We start from the raw sequence: 24,169 nt of genomic DNA, 5'->3' as shown, positions 1-24,169 counted from the left end.
ACAAGCCCCCTAAAGGCAACGATATGGTAGGACGGGGTATTAAAGCAAGAAGTAATGGGACCTTGCCAGAAAGGTACGGCGATAATCATAGGGGATTTTAATCTATGTATAGACTGGAAAAATTAGATGGGCACAGGTAGCCTAGATGAGGAATTCATAGACTGTTTTGGAGAGAGTTTTTTAGAAAAACATGTTCTGGCACCAACCAGGGAGCAGGCTATACTAGACCTGGTATTATGCAACGAGATAGGATAATTACCTCTTAGTGAAGATGCCCCTAGGTAGCAGTGATCATTATATGATTAAATTTTACATTCAGTTTGAGGGAGAGAAGAGTGGGTCTAAGACAACTATTTTAAACTTAAATAAGGGCAATTATGAGGGCATGAAAGCAGAGCTAGCTAAAGTGAACTGAAAAATGAGGTTAAGTGGCAGACATATACGGGGATATTTCAGAATACACAGAATAGATGATTCTAACGAGAAAGAAAAATTCCAAGTGAGGACCTACCATCCATGGTTAACTGAAAAAGTTAAAGATAGTATCAAATTTAAAGAAAAAAACATGCAAAGATGGGTGGCAGGTCAGAAGATTGAACAGAATATTTAAAAAAAAAACAATGATCAAAAGATTGATAAGGAAGGAAAAATTAAGAGTATGAGAGTAAGTTAGCTAGAAATATAAAGACATAAGAGTTTCTATAGATATTTTAAAAATAATAATTAAAGTGAGTGTTCGTCCAGTAGAAAGTGAGCCTGGGGAATTAATAAGGGAAAGTGAGGAGATGGCAGATGAATTGAATGTATTTTGTATTGGTCTTCCCTATAGAGGATATAAGTGATATCCTAGAAATAGCTGCAAGTCAGGAAATGGGAGGGAGGAACTCAAGAAAACTACAATCATCAGGGAAGTGGTACTGAGCAAATTGTTGGAGCTGCGGGTTGGCAAGTCCCAAGGTCCTGATGGACTTCATCCCAGGGTCTTAAAAAATAAATAGCTAATGAGATAGTTGATGCGTTGGTTTTAATTTTCCAAAATTCCCTAGATTTGGGGAAGGTTATTCTTTAGATTGGAAAATAGCAACTCCTTCATTCAAAAAGGGAGAGAGACAGAAAGCAGGAAACTAAGGCCAGTTAGTCTAACATCTGTCATAGGGAAAATGTTAGAAGCTATTATTAAAGATGTTATAGCAGGGCACTTGGAAAAATTCAGGGTGATGAGGCAGAGTCAGCACGGTTTTGTGAAAGGGAAATCATGGCTTTGTGAAAGGGAAATCATGCTTAACCAATTTATTGGAGTTATTTGAAGAAGTAGCGCTGTGGGTAAAGGGGAACTGGTGGATGTACTGTACTTATACTTCCAGAAGGCATCTGGTAAGGTGCCACATCAAATGTTATTGCGGAAGATAAAAGTTCATGGTGTAAGGGGTAACATGTTAATGGCTAACTAACACGCAATAGAGGGTAGGCATAAATGGGTTATTTTCTGGTTGGCAAGATGTAACCAGTAGTTTGCCACAGGGGCCAGTAACAGGGCCTCAACTTTTTACAATTTATTTAAATGACTTGGATGAAGGGACCAAAAGTATGTTTGCTAAATTTGCTGATGACACAAAAATAGATAGGGGAAAGAGATGTGAAGAGGTCACAAGGAGGCGACAAAGGGATATAAACAAGTTAAGTCAGAGGGCAAAGGCCTGGCAAAAGAAGGATAATGTGGGAAAATGCAAAATTTCCATTTTGATAGAATAAAAAAGAAGCATATTATCTAAGTGATAAGAGATTGCAGAAGTCTGAGATGCAGAGGGATCTGGGTGTCCTAGTGCATCAATCACAAAAGGTTAGTACTCAGGTGCAGAAAGTAATTAGGAAAGTTAATAGAACATTATAATTTATTGTGAGAGGATTTGAATACATAAGTAGGGAGGTTATGCTTCAGTTTTAGAGGGCACTGGTGAGGCCACATCTGGAGTACTGTGTACAGCATTGGTCTCCTTTAAGGAAGGATGCAAATGCATTGGAAGCAGTTTAGAGAAGGTTTACTAGACTAATACCTGGAATGAGCTGTCTTATGAGGAAAGGTTGGACAGGCTAGACTTGTATCTGCTGGAGTTCAGAAAAGTAGAGGCAACTTGATTGAAACATCTCAAATCCTGAGGGGTCTTGACAGGGTGTATGTGGAGAGGATATTTCCTCTTGTGGGAGAATCTAGAACTTGGGGTCACTGTTTAAAAATAAGGGGTCACCCATTTAAGACAGATGAGAGAGATTTTCCCTGAGGGTTTTGAGTCTTTGGAACTCTCTTCCTCAAAAGGCAATGGAAACAGAGTCTTTGAATATTTTTAAGGCAGAGGTAGATAGATTCTTGATAAGCAAGGAAGGTTATCAGGGTTAGGCAGGAATGTGAAGTTGAGGTTAAAATTTGACCAGCCATGATCTTGTTCAATGATGGAGCAGGCTCAAAGGGCTAAGTGGCCTACTCGTGTTCCTAATTGGTAAGATTTAGGAGTTCCTAAAGACTGTCCACCATCTACAATGCACAAGTCGTGAGTGTGATGGAATGCTCTCCACTTGCCTGAATGAGTGCAGCTCCAACAACACTCAAAAAAGCTTGACATCGTCCAGGACAAAGCAGCCCACTTGACTGGCACCACATCCAGAAACATTCACTCCCTCCACCACCGAAGCACAGTGGCAGCAGTGTGTACCATCTACAAGATGCACTGCAGAAACTCACCAAGCTTCCTTAGACGTTACCTTCCAAACCCACGACCACTTCCCTCTAGAAGGTCAAGGGCAGCAGATGCATGGGAACATCACCACCTGGAAGTTCCCCTCCAAGCCACTCACCTTCTTGACGTGGAAATATATTGCCATTCCTTCACTGTGCTAGGTCAAAATCCTGCTACTCCCTCCCTAACAGCTCTGTGGGTGTACCTGCACCACATGGACTGCAGCAGTTCAAGAAGGCAGCTCACTATCACCTTCTTGAGGGCAATTGGGGATGGCCAATAAATGTTGGCCTAGCCAGCAACTCCCGCATCCCTGAATGAATAAAAAAAAAGGAGACACGAATGTCAGGGAGTCAAATGGGCTACTCCCATCTCAGGCTTTTTTTAATGTCCTTTTTTTCTTCTTGATGAATGGCAGTGTCTAATTTTTCTCTTTCCTGCTGTATTATGTGCATTATGATCACATATTAAAATAATTGGCCATCTACAAAATAAGGGTACAGGGATGAGGAGACCTGGAAGTTCGCATTTACAAGTCTTTAAAGTTGGCAGGACAAGTTGGTCAGGTTATTTACAAAAAAAAAGCATAGATGGAACTGAGCTTTATAAATAGATGCATAGAACACAAAAGCAAGGAAGCTTTGTTAAATATTATAATTCATCAGTAGAGCCTCAGCTGGAGAGGGTGCCGAGGAGATTTGCATGAATGCTACGAGGGATGAGGCACTTTAGTGGAGATTGGGGTTTCAGTGTAGGTGGATAGGTGACATTTTTTCCACTGACAGGAAGGTTGGTGTCCAGATTGTACAAATTTCAAATTGTTGCCAAAAGAACCAAAGAGTAATGATGAGTAATTTAACAATTGTCGAAAATTGTAACGATATGGCATGTACAATTTGCAGAGATGGTTTTCATTTTAAAAAGTTAAAAGATTAAGTGGTAACTTTCAAAATTGAATTGGATATATACTTGAAAAGAATACATTTGCAAGGTTATGGAAAAAGAGCAGGGCTAATTGGATAGTTCTTTCAAAAAGCTAACACAGTGAACCAAATGATCTCCTTTTGAATTGATGCTCAAAATCATTAGATGGGAAGTAAGGTTTGTGGACAGGAAGTTTGCATTTTAAAAAATATATCAGCCAATGCTATTGATGAGTCAAATGTTATGTCCTTTTATAAGGAATGTATGACAGTATAACGCACAATATATTCTGTGACCAAATTGCAACTGTCAGTTTAAGGCCAGAGTGTTGTAACAGTTGTTTAGTAAACATACCATTAAGCCACTTTGATATTAATTTTTTTTTGTGATGAATCTTTGAGAATTGGAAAATCCCTTTTAAATTTCAGATTCAAGGTTGGAAGTGTTCACCATTAAATGACTGGCTGACTTTCTTAAATGGTATCATTTGTGCATTTTCTATTCAGATATGTCTTACTACTCACACTTTGTTACATATGATAGACAATTTACTCCACATTTTTTTGTAGCTGATTGCATTGTTAGAAAATAGTCATAGAGGTCTACAGCACAGAAAAAGGTCCTTCACCCATCGAGTCTGCCTCGGTCAAACAGGTACCTAACTATTCTAATCCCATTTTCCAGCACTAGGCCCATAGCCGTGTATGCCATGGCATCGCAAGTGCACATCCAAATACTCCTTTAATGTTGAGGGTTTCTGCCTCTACCACCCTTTCAGGCAGTGAGTTCCAGATTCCCACCAACCTCTGGGTGAAAAATTCTTGCTCACATCCCCTCTAAACCTCCTGCTCCTTACCTTAAATCTATGACCACTGGTTATTGATCCCTCTACCAAGGGGAAAAGTTCCTGCCTGTCTAGCCTATCTATGCCCCTCATAATTTTGTACACCTCAATCATGTTCCCCCTGCATCTCCTCTGCTCCAGGGAAAATAACCCCAGTCTATCCAATCTCTCCTCATAACTAAAACCCTCCAGCCCTGGCAACATCCTGGTAAATCTGCTCTGCACTCTCTAGTGCAATCACATCCTTCCTATAATGCGGATTCCAGAACTGCAAGCAATACTCTAGCTGTGGCCTAACTAGTGTTTTACACAGTTCCAGCATAACCTCCCTGCTCTTATATTCTATGCCTCTGCTAATAAAGGCAAGTAAATGTGTTTATTTATGATTGGATGTTCTACCCATCCCACAGAATCAGTAATGTCTTGAAATGTTAAAATCCACTTTACGCAATATAAAATACTTGTCACTTAAACATAAACCTCATTGTTTAGTTCCCACAGCCACATCTGATGGTTAGGGACTCAAATTTGTTACAGTTCTGAGCTTAGTATTTAGACCCTTGAAATCCATATTCTTGGTACAAGTCATCATTTGTAATTTTTTTCTCTTGACCCTGCCATGTGACTATAGCTGCCTTCACATCATACCATGTTATAATTGTTACATGTCAAAACAATTCCGTATAGAATTGGAATAAGAACCTAAACCTTATAACTCAGTCAACAAGCTAAGATCCTGCCCTCACTAGCTCCTTTTACAGTGAGCTCACTGCATCCCCTTATTTTTCCCACTTATTTCTTTCCTGTTATATTTAATTGCAATTTGACCAAGTGAAATGTTAACTATAAGTCTGTCTTTGATCCTGTACCCCCTAATCACTAACCTGGTCATCATATCCTACAGAGACTTTAATTAAAAAGATAATGTTTTATGCAGACTTTTTCTTTTGCAGGATAAACTAATGTTCTTGCAGCTACAGATCAGTGCTACACTTCTCTCAAATCTGAGGTCAGCACACATTGGCACGTTCCCAATGAACTTAACCCATTTAGCAGGTGATTACTTCATATTAAAAACACACCAGTGCTAGAAGTGTCAGTCCCAGTTTGAAAGATCAGTGGTCACCATGTTAGAATTGCTGTGTAGTTACACAACCATAACATCAATTAGTTGTTTTAAGATACTGCAATTTAAAAATTGTTCTCCCAGTTTAACAAACAATTGTTAAAAATTAACAAAACAGCAGTTTTAAATCACTCCAAGCCAATAGCAAACTTCTGCTCTTACTCTGAATAACCCTTTCCTTACAGACTCATTTGCAAATTTCTTACAATAATTTTGCAACTTAAAGTTGTTTGAAATATTCAGAGAAAGAAATGAACAGAGGCTACCTCTCTACAGGCATTCTGATTAATGTTAGACAATGAATTTTATAGTAACATTTTTTGTTTTTGCTGGGCATTTCATCCTGGGCTCTGACTCACAGGCTGAAACACAATTAAACTTTAACCTCACCTGCAGAATTTCATCAAACAATTAACTAAGTTCTGACCTAACTAATTGATTTTGTAGCCTTAAAGGCCCACTGCTTCACCTTAGCAATGTAAAACACTGTACATCATCTGATGTTAAGCTCCTGCCCTTATAAAACAATGCATTATCAAACTTATTTTGAGCAATGTCAGAACATTCACTTTACATACGAGCTATTATCAGGAACTATTGTGTCTCAACAAGTAAATATTGAGTTCATTTTAATAATTGAGTTTGCATACATTTACTTCATCTGTGTTGCAGGGTTTAGTGTTCTCAACAAGCTAAAACTTATACCAATGTGATGTAGGAAAATAATACATTTAAGTATTCAATTTTCAAGTTCTAATCTTTGAACTTGGCAAATGTATCAAGGAATGGGAAATGAATGGACAGCATGTTGAAACACAAAAAAAGGTGTTTTAGGAAGAACACTATTTCAATGGGTAAGAGCATAAAACCTAAGAACTAGGAACCAGAGTCAGCCATATGGCCCATTAAGCCTGCTCCGCCATTCAGTATGATTGTGGCTGATCTCAGCTCCACTTTCCTGCCTGTACCCCGTATCTCTCAATTCCCAAAGAGAACAAAAATCTGTTTGTCTCAATCTTAAATACATTCAACAATGTGGAGCATCCACAACTCTCTGGGGCAGAGAATTCCAAAGAATATCCCTTTGAGAGGAGAAATTTCCTATCTCAGTCCTAAATGATTGAGCCCTCACCCTGAGACTGTGCCCCCAATGTTCTAAATTCTCCAGCCAGGGGAAGCAACTTGTGTTTACCTTGTCAAGCACCTTCAGCCTCTTGCATGTTTCATTGAGATAACTTCTCATTCTTCTAAACTCCAGAGAATATAGGATTATTTTGAGATTCTAGCTAGTAGTTATGTTATGACAATTTCTAGAGCCAATATATATGTGGTTTCTTGCAATTCTATCAGCAAGTCAGCTACTTGAAATATATTTTGTGCTGTTGTTAAGCATTGCTGTTTTAATCTGATTGTTAATTGACAAGTGTTTTGTACTGGGGGTCATGGAAAGAGGCTAAGAAAATCAATTAATGCAACAGCAACTACTTGCATTTAGTGTGTTTCTAATGCAGTAAAAAGTCCCAAGGCGCTTTAGAAGCAATATCAAACAAATTCTGCAATGAAATGAGATATTAGGATGGATGATCAGTGGCTTGGTGAAAGAGCTATATTATAAGAAGCATCTTGAATGGGGTGAGGCCTAGACCACTGAGGGCATGGCCGCCAATCGTGAAGCAATTGAAATCAAGGCTGCGTAAGAGGCCAGAATTGGAGGAGCTCAGATATCTGAGTTGTAGGATTTGAGGAGGTGACAGAGATGCAGAGGAGCTAGGCCATGGAGTTGCATCACTCTTTTTTGCTGCACATCAAAGAACCTGTCTGAACTTGACAAATATTTGATGTCAGAACTTAACAAACCAGATAGCATTTACTAAGAATTCTGAAAAGCAAAGAGTGGCCACTATCCCATTCACTGCATGGGGCTTTCACAATAGAGAACACTGTAATTTTTGTCTTGTCAGGTTTTATTAATTCCAAAATAGGAGGGAGAATTCGCTTCCCATTGTGGAGGCCTTCATGGATAACCTTGGATGTAACAGATTGTAATGGCTACCCAGCACCTAGGAGTGTAGTGTACTGTTCAGGTTAGTCAGACCCGAATTGCTTAGTTTTGTAATCTGAATCTTCTCATAAGATCTGCAGATAAGCTGAAGATAAAAGGAGATCTTCTGAAGGTCTGTGAATTGGACAGTGAGGTCCTTTTTTCTGAGATGACTTCTATGGATGGACCACACATTTTCACTGCAGGCCAAAAAGATAGTTATAGCAATTCCTTTGGAAGTACTCAAGAAGACAGGAATAGAAGTTGGCCATTCAGCCCCTTAATCTTATTCTATTTAGTGAGATCATAGCTGACCTGCATCTTATCTCCATTCACACACACACACACAACCCCGCGCGCCCGTCTTCATATCCTTTTATTCCCTTGTATAGCAAAAATCAATAAATCTCATTTAAAATTATTAACTGAGCTAACGTCTATTTATAGGGAAGAGTTCCACACTACTGCCACCCTTGGAGTGAAGAAATGTTCCCTTACTTCTCTCCGGAATAGCCTGTCTCTGACTGAGGTTATGCTCCCTTGTCGTAGACGACCCCTCCAGCCGGAGAAAGTCTATCTATCTTATCAATTCCTTTCAAAATCCTACAAAGCTCGATCAAATCATCCTTTAATCATCCGTGTTCCGAGGAATACAAGTCTAGTCTAATCTAATCTCTTCTCATAATCTAATCCTTGAAAGTACCATGACCATTTGAGTAGTTAAGAACATACCATTCTGATATAATGGCCACCCAGTGGCAATGCCTTGCCCCTAGGAGAGTGGAAGTACTATAATAATCTTCTATAGACCGATAATGCTCACATGCCTACAATTGTCTTGAGTGTATACGTATGATAATGATTAATAGGAACAGTAGTGCACTTCATAATGCAGGGCATAGGGGTATGATTGTGTAGTTGTTATGCTACTGGACTAGTGATCTAGGGGCCTGGACTAAAGATCTGGAGACATGATTCCAATCCCACTATGTGAGCTGGTGAAATAAATCTGGAATTAGAAGCTAGAATCAGTTTCATGATCATTGTTGCCCTCATATTGTCGTAAAAACTCACCTGGCTCGCTATTGTCCTTTAGGGAAGGAAATCTACTGTCCTTACCCAGTCTGGCTTGTGTGAGATTCCAGATCTGTAATAATATGCTTAATTTTTCTCCCAAATGGCCTAGCAAGCCCCTCAGTTGTCTGATTATTGTGGAAAAACAATTAGAATCAAACCAGTCAGACCACCTGGTGTCAACCCAGACACTGGACATGTCAAAGGCACATCAAGCCAAGTCAATCCTGCAAAGCCCTCTTCTTTAATATCTGCCAAAACTGAGGGAGCTGTCATAAAGACTAGTCAAGCAACAACCAGACAGAGTCATACTTAGAGTATCATACTTTATAGCTGATGTCCTAGATTCCTCAGTCACCAGCTCTAGGTATGTTCTGTCCCACTGACATGTCCACCAGAAGTGACAGCACTGTGGTATATTCTTGGGAAGGACTGGTCCTGGGGGTCCTCAACATTGACTCTGGATCAATTGAAGCCTCATGGCTTCACAATAAAAGCAAGGGCAAGTAAACTTGCTGCTGATTACCACCTACTGCACTCCCTCAGCTGATGAATCAGTGCTGCTCCATGTTGAACACCGCTTTGGGGAAAAAGCACTGAGGGTAGCAGCGGCACCAAATATACTCTGGTTGGGGGACATCAGTGTCCATCAATAAGAATGATTCGATAGTGCCATTACTAACCAAACTGGTTGAGTTCTGAAGGACATGGTGACCTAACTGGACCTGCAACTGGACCAACAAGAAATTAAAGCTGATCTGACCTCATTTTCACCAATCTACCTGTCATGGATGCATTTGTCCTTGACAGTATTAGTAGGAGTGATCATGGCACAGTTTTTGTGGAGACAAAGTCCTGTATTGTATGGAACCAATAAGTGGGATTGATTTAGAAGTGCAGAGTGAATGATCCATCTCTATTTCCTCAGGTCCCCACCATCACAATAGTCGGTCTTCAAGCAATTTGATTTATTCCATGTGATATCTATGATGTGTCTCATGGAATTGAGGGAAATGGGAAACAGGTGGGAAAATGGGGTAGAGGCAGAAGATTAGCCATGACCATATTGAATGGTGGAGCAGGTTTGACAGGCTGTTATGGTCTACTGCTCCTCCTGTTTCATTTGTTCTTATATTCATATCAAGAAACGGTTAAGTGCACAGGATGTAGCAAAGGCTATGGCCCCCAATACCCTTGCGGCTGAAGACTTCTGCCTCAGAGCCAGCCTTACCTCTAGCCAAATTCTTCCAGTACAGCACAACTTCAGCAAGTATCTGATGAAGTAGAAAATTGGCCAGATATGCCCTGTACACAAAAACAGGACAAACCCATCGCTTTACACTCAGCCATCAACAAAGGCATTGTCAACAGTGCTATAAAGTGGCACTTATTTAGCAATAACTTGCTCACCAAAGTCAGTTTGGGTTCTATCAAGGCCACACTGCTCCAGACCTCATTATAGCCTTGATCCAAATATGGATAAAAGAGCCAATTTCCAGAGGTAATATAAGAGTGACTGCCTTTGACATCAAGGCAGGATTTGATTGAGTAGTGCATTCTCGGTAATTGCTGGCACTCGGCACCAACCACACCCTGGCATGCAACGTAGCTAGACTGCCCACGTAAATATTATAGCTACAAGAGCAGGTCAAAAGTTGGGTATTCTGCAGGAGCTACCCAAATCCTTTTCCCTTTCACAAGTCAGTAGTGAGATAGAAAACTCTCCATTACCTGGGTGAATGCAGATCCAACAACACTCAAGAAGTTCGACATCACCCAGGACAAATCAGCCTGTTTGATTGGCACCTCATCCAACGCCTTCAACATGCATTCCATCCACCACCAATGTACGGTGGCAGCAATGTGTACCATCTACAAGATGCACTGCCGCAACTCACCAAGGTTTCTTCGACAGCACCTTCCAAACCTGTGACCTTTACCACCTAGAAGAATAAGGATGACAAGCACGTGGGAATACCACCACCTGCAGGTTCCCCACCAAGTGGCTCAGGAGTCTGTGGGACTTCCCCTTTTCCCTATGAGACCCTCGCCACAGTCAAGTTCGTGACACCAGGTTCACAAGTGTCAGAATGACCAGCGAGACAAGTTTCTTCTGATAATTCACAATTGCTTTATTGAATCACCCACAATCCCACAGTACAAAACCCAAAATTTAAAACCACCTATTCCCAGTACCTGACACGAAGTCACCATGACTCTGTTAAAACTTATAAAAACACAGGCAAAACACCACGTCCTGTCATGAAACCTTAAAAAAAAACCCAGACCAATATCACCAAAATGTGGCTGAAACCAATTTATAAGGTACTGGCAAAAAACACTAAGTTTTCGCCCCAAACCTTCACAATACCCTCAGACCAATATAACTATGATTTGACTGAAACTTACAATCCCCAACACAGTTGGTCTGTTCGGTGTTGACTGTAGGTCTGAGTCGAGGTGACCAAACTTGACCCTTCTTCCAACAACAGCCTAGATGCTCAAGATCTGCTCTGTTTTTATAACAATTTAATTTAGAAATGTTAAAACATATTTCCAAAGGTTGTTCCAATGTCCTTTTAGTAGATTCCACAGTCCAGACAAATGGCATCAGCTCCTGCTGGTTGAAATAATACAGGATTTTCCATGGAAGATATATCTACACAAATATTATCAGTTTTCATTGTATGAGTAATTCTCCAGCTGTTTGACGTGACACAGTAGAAGCACAGGACTCCAAAGTTATTGAGGGTTTGAATGACCCTGTTCCAGTACTATTGTCTGTGGTGGCTGAATAATTTCTTGAGTGTATTGTATTGATGATATGTCCTTTATGCCACTGCATTGGGTAATCAGACTTCTTGATTGCGTTAGTCAACGTCCAAACACTTTTGAGGAGTCACTGTGTTTTCACTAAATGTCCGAATTAACCCCTTGCTGTCCAGACCTGTACTGCTGACTGCAGCTTATATTTTTGAAATTTATAGTTCCAATCATGAGGTCAAAACACGTCTGTGGGTTTGAAATTATATTCCATAAATTTCCAGTTGGAGGGGATTTCAATTCTACAATCCTGACTTGGAAATCTACACCAATCTTTCATCATCCTTGGTTTAAAATCCTGAAACACCCTACCTAACAACACTGAGCATACCTACACCACCACCTCAGTGGCAATTAAGATGGGTAATAAATGCTGGCCTTACTAGTGATGCCCACATTGCACAAAGTAATTTAAAAAACCTACCAGCAGCAACATGTTCATCGTGATTTGTGAATAGCTATCACATTCAAGGAATACGAATAACAATATTAAAAAAAACACATTCTTCCACTCCCTTGACCATTTCACAGGTGTGTTTGTGGGAGGCAAACTTGCGTTATTGATGCTCTGAAACCAGCATTAAGTGGTGCACAAAAATGGCAAGGTCATCTGTTGCAGAGGGCAGTAACTTGCTGTGAGGAAAATCACAGCTGTAAACCTGCATCCTGTTGTTTGGTCTCTGTGGTTTGCAGTATTGTTAATGCATTGTTGAGTGGTTAACATTGAAAATAAGGTTTTGGTAATCAAAGTATGATTGTTTCTTTACAGCGGGTATGACTTTGGCTACTTGATTAAAATACTCACGAATTCCAACTTGCCTGAAGAAGAACCAGACTTCTTTGAAATTCTACGGTTGTTTTTCCCTGTAATTTATGATGTGAAATACCTCATGAAAAGTTGCAAAAATCTTAAGGTATTGCTGTAATTTATCTTAAACTGAATCATGAGAGTGGTTTATATTTAAAGGTTTTCAGTACTGCACAAGTATTAGTCTTTGCTGTATTTACGAAAGGTTGTTTTGTGGAAAACTAAATTTTTGAAGGCTATGGCCAATGTCAAATCAATTAACAAATATGTATTAATGTACATGTCTAAGCTTACTGTGTTAAATTCATTGGTATATCCAGCACCACAGATACCCTTGCCACTAAAATAGCATTCTCTCATAATTTTTAAAAAGTAAACTGTATCACTAACCTTGAATTAAACAGAGTATGTTTACAGTTGCCATGTTTCTCAAAGTTGTTTAAGCCATATGAGTTTATAGTACCAGAAACTTAAAGATTGAGTTAATGTGAACACTTGACAAAATTACAACTGAGGTAAAAGAAAAAAATATATACATTTGGCAAACCAGAAATGAAACCAGAAAATTCTTAAGAATAAAAAATATCCAATACCATCAGATGATAGAGGTCTACACCATTAATCCATATTTTTTTAAAAGATGCTGATAGACCATTTTGTTTTTAATTACAAAACTTGATTGCTGATATCAACCAAGAGAATCCTGAGAGATTGAGTATGTGGAATATTAGTTTACTGCAGTAAGTAACAACGTATACAGTATTGGTCACCTTATTTAAGGAAGAATGTAAATGCATTGGAAGCAGTTCAAAGAAGGTTTACCAGACTAACACCTGGAATGGGTGGGTTGTTTTATGAGGAAAGGTTGAACAGGCTAGGCTTGTATCCACAAGAGTAACAGGCGACTTGACTGAAATATATAAGATCCTGAGAGGTCTTGACAGGGTGGATGTGGAGAGGATGTTTCCTCTTCTGAAAAAATCTAGAACTAGGGGTCACAGTTTAAAAATAAGAGGTCACCCATTTAAAATAGAGTGGAGGTGAAATGTTTTCACTCAGAGGGTCGTGAGTCTTTGGAACTCTCTTTCTGGAAGGGTGGTGGAAGCAGAGTCTTTGAATATTTTTAAGGCAGAGATGGATAGGTTCTTGGTAAGCAAGGGAGTAATAGGTTATTGGGGGTAGGTGGGATGCAGATTTCAGGTTACTATCAGCTCAGCCATGATCTTATTAAATGGCAGAGCAGGCTCAAGGGGCTGAATGACCTATTCCTGCTCTTGTTCATATGTACTTTCTGCAGTCTTTAATATGGAAAACTGACCTGGCTAATGAATGAGTCTGAGTAATTAATAGAATCATCATTTAGTTTTAATTATAATTGTAGCTAGAGTCAAAGGGTTAGCTCCTCTATGTAAATTATTCTAGGTTTCCTGTTTGAGAAGGACATTTTTGAGAGGACAGTATTTTTTCTGAAATGTTATGGCAGATTGATAATGATTTACTGCACTGTCAGCATATGTCATTTTTATAAGACTGATTATGGAAACAATATGTGGCTAATATGTTTAAATTGTTTTAGAACAACTGGCGTTTTAATTTGCTTTGCAGATGAATTTGGTGCACCTTTTCCCAAAGCCCCACCTTGCTTGCACACTTTGTGATCCAGTGGATATAAATTTTTAAAGTTCATAATGCTATTCTAATGGTTTGGATTTGCTCAGTCTGCTATGGTGCTATTTTAAGAAATTTCGATTATTGTTTAGCTAGAATATTTGATTGCCAGTGCAACATATTTCTGAGTGCAATTACTTATATTTCTTTTTCCCATCTTTCTTTAAATACTGTGTACGCTATATAAACAAAATATATCTAACTGAGATTTGTTTGTGCAGGGTGGCTTGCAGGAAGTAGCTGAACAATTGGAGTTAGAGCGAATTGGGCCACAGCATCAAGCAGGCTCAGACTCTCTATTAACAGGGATGGCTTTTTTCAAAATGCGAGAGGTATGCATATCAACATAAAAGTTAAAACTTTAAAAGTTAAATCTGTTTGAGTCTCTTCGTGATATTTTTCAGGACTCGACACATCATTTGTGAGTGGTTAATATTGTTTTTTATATAATATTTTCACTTAAGTTTCAGAATTTAGTGTTTACTTATAAAATCATGGAATGGATACAGCAAAGGAGACCATTTGGACTGTTGCATCCATGCCAACTTTCTGTAAAAACACCTGTTTAGTCCCACTCCCCTCCCTGTTCCCTGCAGCCCTGAATTTCTTTTATTTTCAATCACTCACTTATCTTTGGAAGGCCTCAATTGAATCTGCCTTCGCCACACTCTGACTGCATTCCAGATCCTAATACTATTAACATCATAATAATAAAATTAACTATACTCATATAATTAGAGATATTATTGAATGAAAGAAAAGAAACTAGAAGAAAAAGAACCAGCAGCTTCTTTAACGTCCTCAATGTCCCAGTGCAATTGTTTTGTAGTGTAATCACTGTTGTTTTGTATACAAACATGATAGCCAATTTTGCACATAGCAAGGTCTTATGAACAACAGTAAAATGAATGACCAGTTCATTCTTTTGATGGCAATTATTTAGGGATTAATATTGGCCAGTAAATCTCGCAGATCCTTACTCCTCTCCGAGAAAGTGATGCGGGATATTTTACATCCACCTGGACATGAGGACTGGACCTCAGTTTAACATCCCGCCTGAAGGATGTTACCATTGACAACACAGAGTCACCATAGTACTGCACTAAATTCTCCGCCTAGATTATTTGCTCAAATTGTGAATTGCGCTTAAGACTCTAGGAATGCCATGCTGTACAATAGTAAAAGACAGTTCTATCTTTTCATTTAATTTCTTGTAATAGCAATCTAAAAACAATGTAAATATTAAATAAAAGTCGTTCAGTTAATTTTATTGTTTAGGCCCTCACTCCGAATCATGGACCATTTTCTGACAACTCCTGTATTAGAACCGAACCCATATCCCCCTACTTTTTATTTTTTCTTATCTTTTGTGGAATATGAGCATCGCTGGCAAAGCCAGCATTCATTGTTCACCCCTAATTGGCTTGAGAAAGTGTGCTCACTGAGTATTCTTTTCATTTTTGAGTACTTCAACCCAAGTCAGCATTTACTTCGCTAGATTGAAGACTATTCCATCAATAAACATATCTCTCCACAGAATCCTGTAGGCTGTTTAGACTTAAATATGGAGAACCAAAAAAATAATTTTTTCCTTCAATATTTTATGCGGCTGTTTATCTGCTGCAGTGCAAATGCTCAGCGGAATGATTTTAAATGTGAGTGGTTCTCTAATTTGAGAATTACAATCCAGAATTGATGGAAAACTGATCATAGTGTTAAATGTACATTGTATAGTTTATTTCTGTTTTCGCTAAAATAATATATAAATACTTGAATTTGTAATGTTGTGTTCTTTATGCCGCAATGGTTTGAAATTAAATTTTTAGTGCTTCAATTGATACTTGTAGTCCTGTCAAAAATCTTTACATGTGTAAACCTAATTCCTTCCAAATATATACACCTTGGATAAATAGCATCAATGCTCAATGCAGTTGTACAATGTGAAGCTATAATGATTTGGCAAGAATTGTTTGAGAAAGGCCACAAGTTTCAATCAGATATTTTAGAAAAGTGGTTTATTTTTATATTAGCAGGCTTTAAACTCATAAAGCTAAAGAGTGGAATCCACCTATGATGAGTGCTGACGTATGAGTAAGGAAAGCTTTTCTGAAAGGTCACTTGAGTGGTCACACTGTTCATAAAAATTTATGCAGTGTAAGTAAAAGACAAACATTGGAAATTTGAGAGAAGAACTAGGTGCAGAGGTGCTTTTTACCTTGTATTGGTTTGTGTAAGCTTTGAGGCAATAAGTATTTAAAATTTTTGTCCTGATGCAAGCTGTAGGAAAAAGAAAACAGTACAAATTTGTTTGACATTGTGGAGCAAGCCATCGGTTATTCTCAAGCAATAGTTCCACTGCAGGAACTGCTTGAAGGCTGGTGGAGGTAATGCCATCCAATACTTACTGGAATGTGTTTCCAAACTTGCAGTGGTTTGCTGTGTTCTACTTGACCTTGCAATGATGAGGGCACAGATCTTGCCATCTGACCTTTGATGAGCACTTGGGAGCAAGAAGGAAGGAGACAGCTTTGCTGTCCTTGAGCAGCTCATCAGACTAGAGTTCCCCTGAAAATATCCTCTCATCACTGTTGCTTCACAATTTCCCACCTTTCCATTCCTCAGCAATGTAGTATCACAATGTCCTCTTTGTTAAAATCTTGAAATAAAAGACACCACTAAAAATAATCTGTAACAACTTTATCTAACAACACTGAATAATAATCAGTCAATCAGTTCACTTTGTCCATTTGGAAATTCATCTTGGGTACATTGCTCATTTGTTTAAAAAATTACATCTGATGAATGATGCATTCAAATAATATTTACAAAACATAACTCCTTACCATTGTGTATTCCCTTTTTTACCTGTCATGTGGCTGCCTTTGCCTGGCCTATTGCTTCATCATAGTACTACCACAGTGGGTGCAGTATGGCTGGTGAAGGCCTACTGACTTTCAGTGGGAGACTGTAGAGGGCTGAGCTATGGACTGCATCACCCCAGCATGGGCTGCAGCAGCTTGGACTGGTTGGCTGGGTGAGAGGCATCAGCAAGGGAACTGGCAAAGTGGCAGTGGTGAGAGCAATGGGAGCACAGATTCTGTCATCCTGAGAAGGGACATAAGATTTGTGAACCAAAGAGCCATTGCCACTCCCTATGGGTGGCATCTCGGCAATCCTAGTAATCTGTTGGAGGATAGATTGCCGGACTGCTGAGAGTCTGCATGTCCCTTTGAGATCAGCAGCCATGATGGCAGCAGCCTGAGCATCTCTGCTGAAAGCAGTGTGCCAAGTTGGAGAAAGGCTCCCCCATCCACTTAACCGTGAAGACAGTGGTTGGCCAACAAATGCACCAAGTATTTCTGTGTACGTGCCCATAAGTCTGTCTGTATATTGCCTCACCAAAGCCCTTGTTTGAGTTCTCTGCAAAAGAACTCGTCTGCGACCTTGCCCTCTGGTAGCTGGCACACGCACAGTCCCCCCTCCCAGTCTGGCTGCAGCATGAGTGACTGCTGATCACAGTTCTAAACCACACTCCAAAGTCCATGCAGTGTCTCTATCTGAACTGATGGCTGCATGTTTCCATGTGACAGTGTTTCTTCACCCGACATCTGCTCTTGTTCACACTCTTCATCAGGCTATGCTGGCTGGCCAGGGAGCAGTTCTAGAATACCTAAATACAAATGCAGAAGGGCAGGGTAGGTGGAGAGCAAAGGGTCATAGTTGCACCATCTGCAACTTTGAGCCGGTATCTCCCATTTAAAGCGCAATCTAATAGTGTATTTTAACGTAGTTTGTAGATAACAGAACTTACCCAAATAGCACTCACTCCATTTTCAATTTAGCACGGTTGTTACGTATGTGCCAAGAACCACATTGTAACCACACGCACACAGTCTGTTTTTTGAAACAGCTGTTTTGCTCACCACTTCCCCCTCCCAACCCCCTCCCTCCCTTTCAACACTTGCTTGAAGTGGGATCTGACAGGGTACATAGGCAGGAATATGTTATCATCCTGGAAGCTTTCAGTAATGATGGTTGCAGTGGCCTCAGTAATTTCTGTGCCAATAATTTGGAGCACCGTCCTTTCCAAGGGGCTGAAGAGAAGCAGCCATGTCTGCACCCCAGTGGCTATCTACAGCTCACTCATATTAGGTGCCACCTTGTCCTGCAAGAAAGTGGGAAGAGTGTCATTGAGTGTATTGCAATGTGTTTGGGTGATTTGCCTGTCACAGCTGTATAGCTGGAAGTATACAGAATCTGCAAGATGTGGGTATAAGGCTTGCAACAGTAGGAAGTGTTTGAGGGTCATTGGAGCATTTGAATTTAGGCATGAATTGTAGTTGCTAGAAATTGTTGATGAGTGAGTTGAAAATGTGTGAAGTTAGTCATGTGATGGGTAGGTGATGCGTTTGAAGATGCATTCACTGACCTTGACCATTTGTGTAAGGTAATTGAATTTCTTTGCAGTACTACAACCAGGTCCTCTGGACCAGTCTCTTTGTGTCGACCCCAAGGGAGACCTTCTTCCATTTCCTTTCAGAGTATGTTTGGAGGGCTTCCAGGCCTCCTGCCAAAACCGAACACACCTCTCCTCCTTTCCACCTCCTAAACTAAAACCTCCAGTGCTGCATTGAAGAACCTGGGAGCCTTCTCTCTAGCTGTTCCATTGATACTATTTATTTCCTGTGAGAAACACTTTCTGAAACAGTTCCAACAGATGCTACTGCTAGAATACATTATCCCTTTAAAAGGGGCAGGCTGGCTTTAATGTGTTAGCTTCACAAGAATCTAGGCTTCCTGTTAAATTTGCAGCCGCTTAGCAGCGCACTTAGTGCTGGGCTGCGTAGCGCAATCGTGGAACAGAGCAAACAACACGAGGTTTCTGTGCTGTCTACATCACCTTGATCAAGTGTGGGGTAGTTGTGCATCGCTATCCCTCCACGTGCAAATTAGCCATATTGAATTTTTGGCCCTATGTTTAGCTCTAAGCCCGGCGATGAGAAACAAGTTAACTTTGGTGGTGCGGGAGCTTCTAGAAACAATAATTCGGGACAAAATTAATGGTCACTTGGGCAACTGTAGGCTAAGTAAGGAAAGCTAGCATTGATTTGTTAAGGGAAAGTTCTGTTTAACTTGCTGGAGTTTATTGAGGAGGTTACAGAGAGGGTTAATGAAGCTAATGGTTTTGATGTGGTGTACATGGACTTCCAAAAGGCATTTGATACAGTGCCACACAATCGACTTGAGCAAAGTTATAGCTCATGGAGAAAAAGGGACAACAGCAACATGGCTGAGTGACAGGAAACAGAGTAGTGACTAATGGATGTTTCTTGGACTGGAGGAAGTTTTGTAGTGGAGTTCCTCAGGGGTCAGTGTTCAGACCCTTGCTCTTCCTGGTATATATTAATGACCCAGGCTTTGGTAAGCATGGCACAATTTCAAAATTTGCAGATGATACAAAACTTGGAGATGTTGAGAACTGTGAGGAGTCTAGTGTAGAACTTCAAAAGGACATGGACAAGTTGTGGATTGATGGAATAGGCAGACAAGTGGCAGATGAAATTCAATGCAGAGAAGTGTGAAGTGATTAATTTTGGTAGGAAGAATGCAGACAGACAATATAAAATAAGAGGTACAATTCTAAAGGAGGTATAGGAGCAGAGGGTGCATAAGTCATTTGAAGGTGGCAGTATAGGTTGAGTGTAGGTAAAGCATACAGTATCGTCTGCTTTATTAGTAGGGGCATAGAGTACAAGACCAAGGCGGTTATGTTGAACTTGTATGCCTCAACTGGAGTATTGCATCTAGTTCTGTGTGCCAGACTTTAAGAAGGATGTGAAAGCATTAGAGAGGGTGCAGAAAAAATTCATGAGAATGGTTCCAAGGATCAGCAACTTCAGTTACATAGATAGTTTGGAGAAGTTGGGGCTGTTTTCCTTGGAGAATAAGTTGAGAGGAGATTTGATAGAGCTATTCAAAATTATCAAAGGTCTAGACAGAGTAAATAGGAGAAGAACTGTTCCCAAAGGTGGAAAGATCAAGAATGAGAGGGCACAGATTTAAGATAATTGGCAAAAGAAGCAATGGAGATATTGGGAGAAACTTTTCATGCAGCAAGTGGTTAAGATCTGGAATGCGCTACTTGAGAGTGTGGTGGGGCAGATTCAGTTGAGAGGGAATTAGATTATTATCTGAAAAGGAAGAATGTGGAGGGTTGCGGGGAGAAGGCAGTGGAATGGCACTTAAGTGAATTGCTCATTTGGAGAGCTGGCACAGACAGGATGGGTCAAATAGCCTCCTTCCATGCTCTAACAATTCTGTGATTTTATTGTTGCAACAAAGTATACTTTGACTTAGCTCAGTTATCATTGTGGTATGTATATAGGTGGAAATGCACAGTAAGCCACCAGGATTAACAGCTAAGCTAATGTACTAAGAATAATTGCTTAATCTATGCCAAAATAGATGTAAGCAACCTATTATTGGTGTCCGGGTTTTATAATTGTAATTCTTAGTTTTAGAGCAAAATGTGTGTAAATCAAGATCAGAATTGCATATTAGATTTTGTCGTACATTCTGCAAGTTATAATTAGCTAGCTAATATGAATCAGACATACAAATACAATACTTCTGTGTGATTGATTCAGAGTAATTTTTTTTTAAAGTGGATTTTAATTGTCTTTTTGGGAAGCAGTTACTATACAATCAAAAAGTCAGAACAACAATGATTGGTGAGTTGTGATCAGGTCATTCAGAACCAGAAGTGGTTACTAAACTCATTGATCCTCAAAATAATAGTTAATTTTTCTGCAGTACCCTAAAGATTAAGGTGCCGAAAATAGATTAAGAAAGCCAACATATTTGGTTTAGAAGAATCTTTTACCTAGTAGTGACTTTTCTGAATTTTGATTTGTTTTCTTGTCTGTCTTTTTTTCTTCCAGATGTTCTTTGAGGATCACATTGATGATGCCAAATATTGTGGCCACCTGTATGGCCTTGGCTCAGGCTCGTCATATGTTCAGAATGGTACGGGAAATGCATACGAAGAAGAAGCCAATAAACAGCAGCCTTGACCGGAAATGGGGAGATTAATTTTTTGGGCCACATATACTGGATCTAATTTTTATCTGTGTCTGAGTTGCTCAGACATTCAGGTTTCCTTCTTTTCCCTGTTCTTTCTGTTCACTAGATTTGTGCCAACATCTTGGTCATTCTGACCTTGGTAAGGAAACTCCATGTTGGTATAACTGCCCAATTAGTTCCAATACAGATTTTCTTTGAAAAGTTGCTGGAGAAAGTGGGAAGAATAACCAACTGGATGAATTTTCAAGTAGTTACTTTTCCCCCCTTTTCCTAAAAGCATGCAATAAGTATCAACTGGTTATTTATCTAATCTAATATGTGGCACTTAAAATAAAAACAGGAATTTTAGCTATTCAGGATTGTGGACCATCGAATTTGCACTTTAAAGAGTGACTGGTTCCTCTATTTTATGGGAATTTTGCTGCTTCTTGTTCTCACGTTCTCACAAGTGAGATGAGAAAGCTCGGAAACTTGAACTACTTCACACCATTGAGTTACTGTTAATGGATTTTTCGTGCCTGCTGGCTTAGTGTGACAGCATCTTCGCTACCGGTTTGTGGTAGCAAACAATATTACTGAAGCTCTTGTATTTGCTGCAGTTGAAGAAGGAGACCTGTAAGTGTTGCCTTACAATTTTTCCTTTTAACATCAGTTTCTTCTGGGAATGCCTCCCATACACACAATTCTAACATATCGGAAGTGCAGCTAGCTGAACCAAAACCAGCATCTTACATGCTTAGTGTTGCAGCTACTACGCCTGTTTGTACATGAACTGCATTGTTGTAATAAAATAAAACTTGAATGAGTTTAATTTCAGTTTTAAAAAACTTACAATTTATACTGATCACACCCGAGCACTGATGTCATTAGTGCCAGATTATGTCTGTGATATGATATTGTTTATGACAATGAGCCTTTTTTCAACTGAAGAATGTTCTGAGATTTTTTAAAAACTTGGCTTTATTATAAAAGATATATTTTCATTTTCATTGAACAGTAATTACAACATTGCAGGAGCATCTCAGTTACACCAAAGCTAGGCTTCCTCCAAAAAGTTTAAAAAAGCACTGTCCAATTTACATGGAATTTTTAACTTCAGTTGAGATTTTCTTTGATCAAATCCTTTTTCAAACATAGTAATGCAGAAATTTTGTCATTTAATTACATTTTAATCAGTGTTTTTATTTCTGACTCACCTTCCTGCCTACCTAGTGGAGAATCGGGCTTCAACTTCTCTTTTGCTCACTGTTGTGCTCCTGTAGAGCAAATGGCAGGAAGCACATATTCACACGAGGGAAAACAAGCAGGGTTTTCCTGTTTTGGAATATAGCTAAGAAATGATCAAATCATTTTAAGTGCTTTGGGTTGTTGTCTGAAGAGATTCAAGCCCTTGATAAATGGAGAGGTAGACAATTGTTTCTCTGCTAGCACAGTGCGAGGCCATACATGCATTGTAAAAATTGAATTGTAATGCTGTTAGGGCTTTCAAAGTGGCTGTTACCACACACAACCCGGAATTAACAGAAATTCATAATCAACACTTTAATGCTACTGTTTTATTGAACATTTTACTTCTGTAGGATCAAAAAGGTGGAATTTTAAAAAATCTTTGAAAAGCCAGACTTTGTCTTTTTACAGTATTGCAATTCCATGAGTAGCATTAAGTAGGTATATCAACTGAGTGATGCTGGTTTTGATGCAGCATGACATGCTATGCAACCCCTTTAGTACATTATATATGAACTGTAAACACCATGTAATATATTATTGAGTCTTATGCATTGTATTCTGCATGCATTTAGAGCAGCTGAGCAGGAAGACCTTTAGTGAATAGCTGGTACTTGCCTGAAACCATCAAATGCATGTTGCAGAATTCAGTCCTTATTAGATTTCAACGAGCTTAGCAAAAGGTCAAAATCCCCAGACCAATGTGACTACGATGTAATTAATGTGTTCTGTTATTTCATTTTGTTACAGAACTGTAACTTAATGGATCTTTTATAAAACAATTATGTGAAAAACAAGGTATTATTTGTTTTTAAACCTTTTTGTAAATAAAGGCTTCAAATTTGTTTCTTACTTACATAAGGTCTGGTTGCTTGTTTTTATTGACTCACAAGATGCCCTTCACTTTTTACATTGTTCATTGGAACTAAACAAACCCTATTTCCAGCCTGACCAGCAAACTTGGACTGCAAAAGTTATTTTGTGTATTCCAGTTGAACCTTGGGAAGATAATGACTTGTTCAATGTTTCGCTTCCTCTACCTATTATTGCCTCTCCAATCTGCAAGGTAGAATAATTATAATCAAAAGCAAAGTTATACTAGAATTAGAAATAGATGTTCTAGATAATCCTTTATATGCATTAACCTTCAATGTATCTTCCAACATAGGGATTAACTGCAGGACAGCTTCCTGTTTAATATTTGCCTCATTATAGCCTTGGGTAACAACCTTAGTCTGAAGTCAATCTTTGGGTCATTTTATTTCTTCCAGTCATCAACACCACAGTCTAGTTGTCTTATAGAAAAAAATTCTACAATTTTCTTTGGTAACCTGCTGTGAATCAGTGCATGTTACAGCCTAATCTGATAATTTATTTGAAATGTTACTTTAGTTAAAACCAATAACAGATTTTTCTTGGTACTTGCGCCAGACTATTAGTTATGCTGTACAATTGCTTGTGCATTTCCAGTAATAATCTGTGTAAAGTTTACAACCATCCAGTGAAGCACTATTCCTTTGTCTTAGCACTTAGGACTGAAATGATAATGCTGCAAAATTATCTCGAGCATGGTATGGTTTTGATGTATCTCCTACCACACAGGAGCTTTCATGGGTTGGTATGAAATCAGAAACAACGGATGTCCAGATGTGGATTATTCTTCTTATGGTGAGGCAGACATCATCTTGTAGCTATCATCCTGTTTTGATGTTGGTAGGCATCTTGTTCCAGACCTTTAGAACCTTCAGAGTAAGGACAAAGTTTTGTGTAGTCTCAACTTGCAAAGGGCCTTCAATTAATATCATTTTGATGTCAGAAA

General features: G+C 39.2%; 1 protein-coding gene across 1 annotated transcript in view; it reads left to right on the top strand.

The window, feature by feature from the left end:
- cnot7 (CCR4-NOT transcription complex, subunit 7) overlaps nucleotides 1-23,206 on the top strand; it is a 52,775-nt gene extending 29,569 nt beyond the window's left edge. The window contains exons 5-7 of the mRNA XM_041193503.1: nucleotides 12,334-12,478; nucleotides 14,262-14,372; nucleotides 20,982-23,206. Of these exons, the coding sequence (XP_041049437.1) occupies nucleotides 12,334-12,478; nucleotides 14,262-14,372; nucleotides 20,982-21,113 (388 nt within the window). The 3' untranslated portion in view covers nucleotides 21,114-23,206. The remainder of the gene's footprint in view (nucleotides 1-12,333; nucleotides 12,479-14,261; nucleotides 14,373-20,981) is intronic.
- The last annotated feature ends 963 nt before the right edge of the window (nucleotides 23,207-24,169 follow it).

This window comes from Carcharodon carcharias, chromosome 1 (genome assembly GCF_017639515.1).
Source record: "Carcharodon carcharias isolate sCarCar2 chromosome 1, sCarCar2.pri, whole genome shotgun sequence".
NCBI classification, from domain to species: Eukaryota; Metazoa; Chordata; class Chondrichthyes; order Lamniformes; family Lamnidae; genus Carcharodon; species Carcharodon carcharias.
The sequence above is the reverse complement of the archived record's forward strand: the minus strand, read 5'-3'. Positions and strand labels throughout refer to the sequence as shown.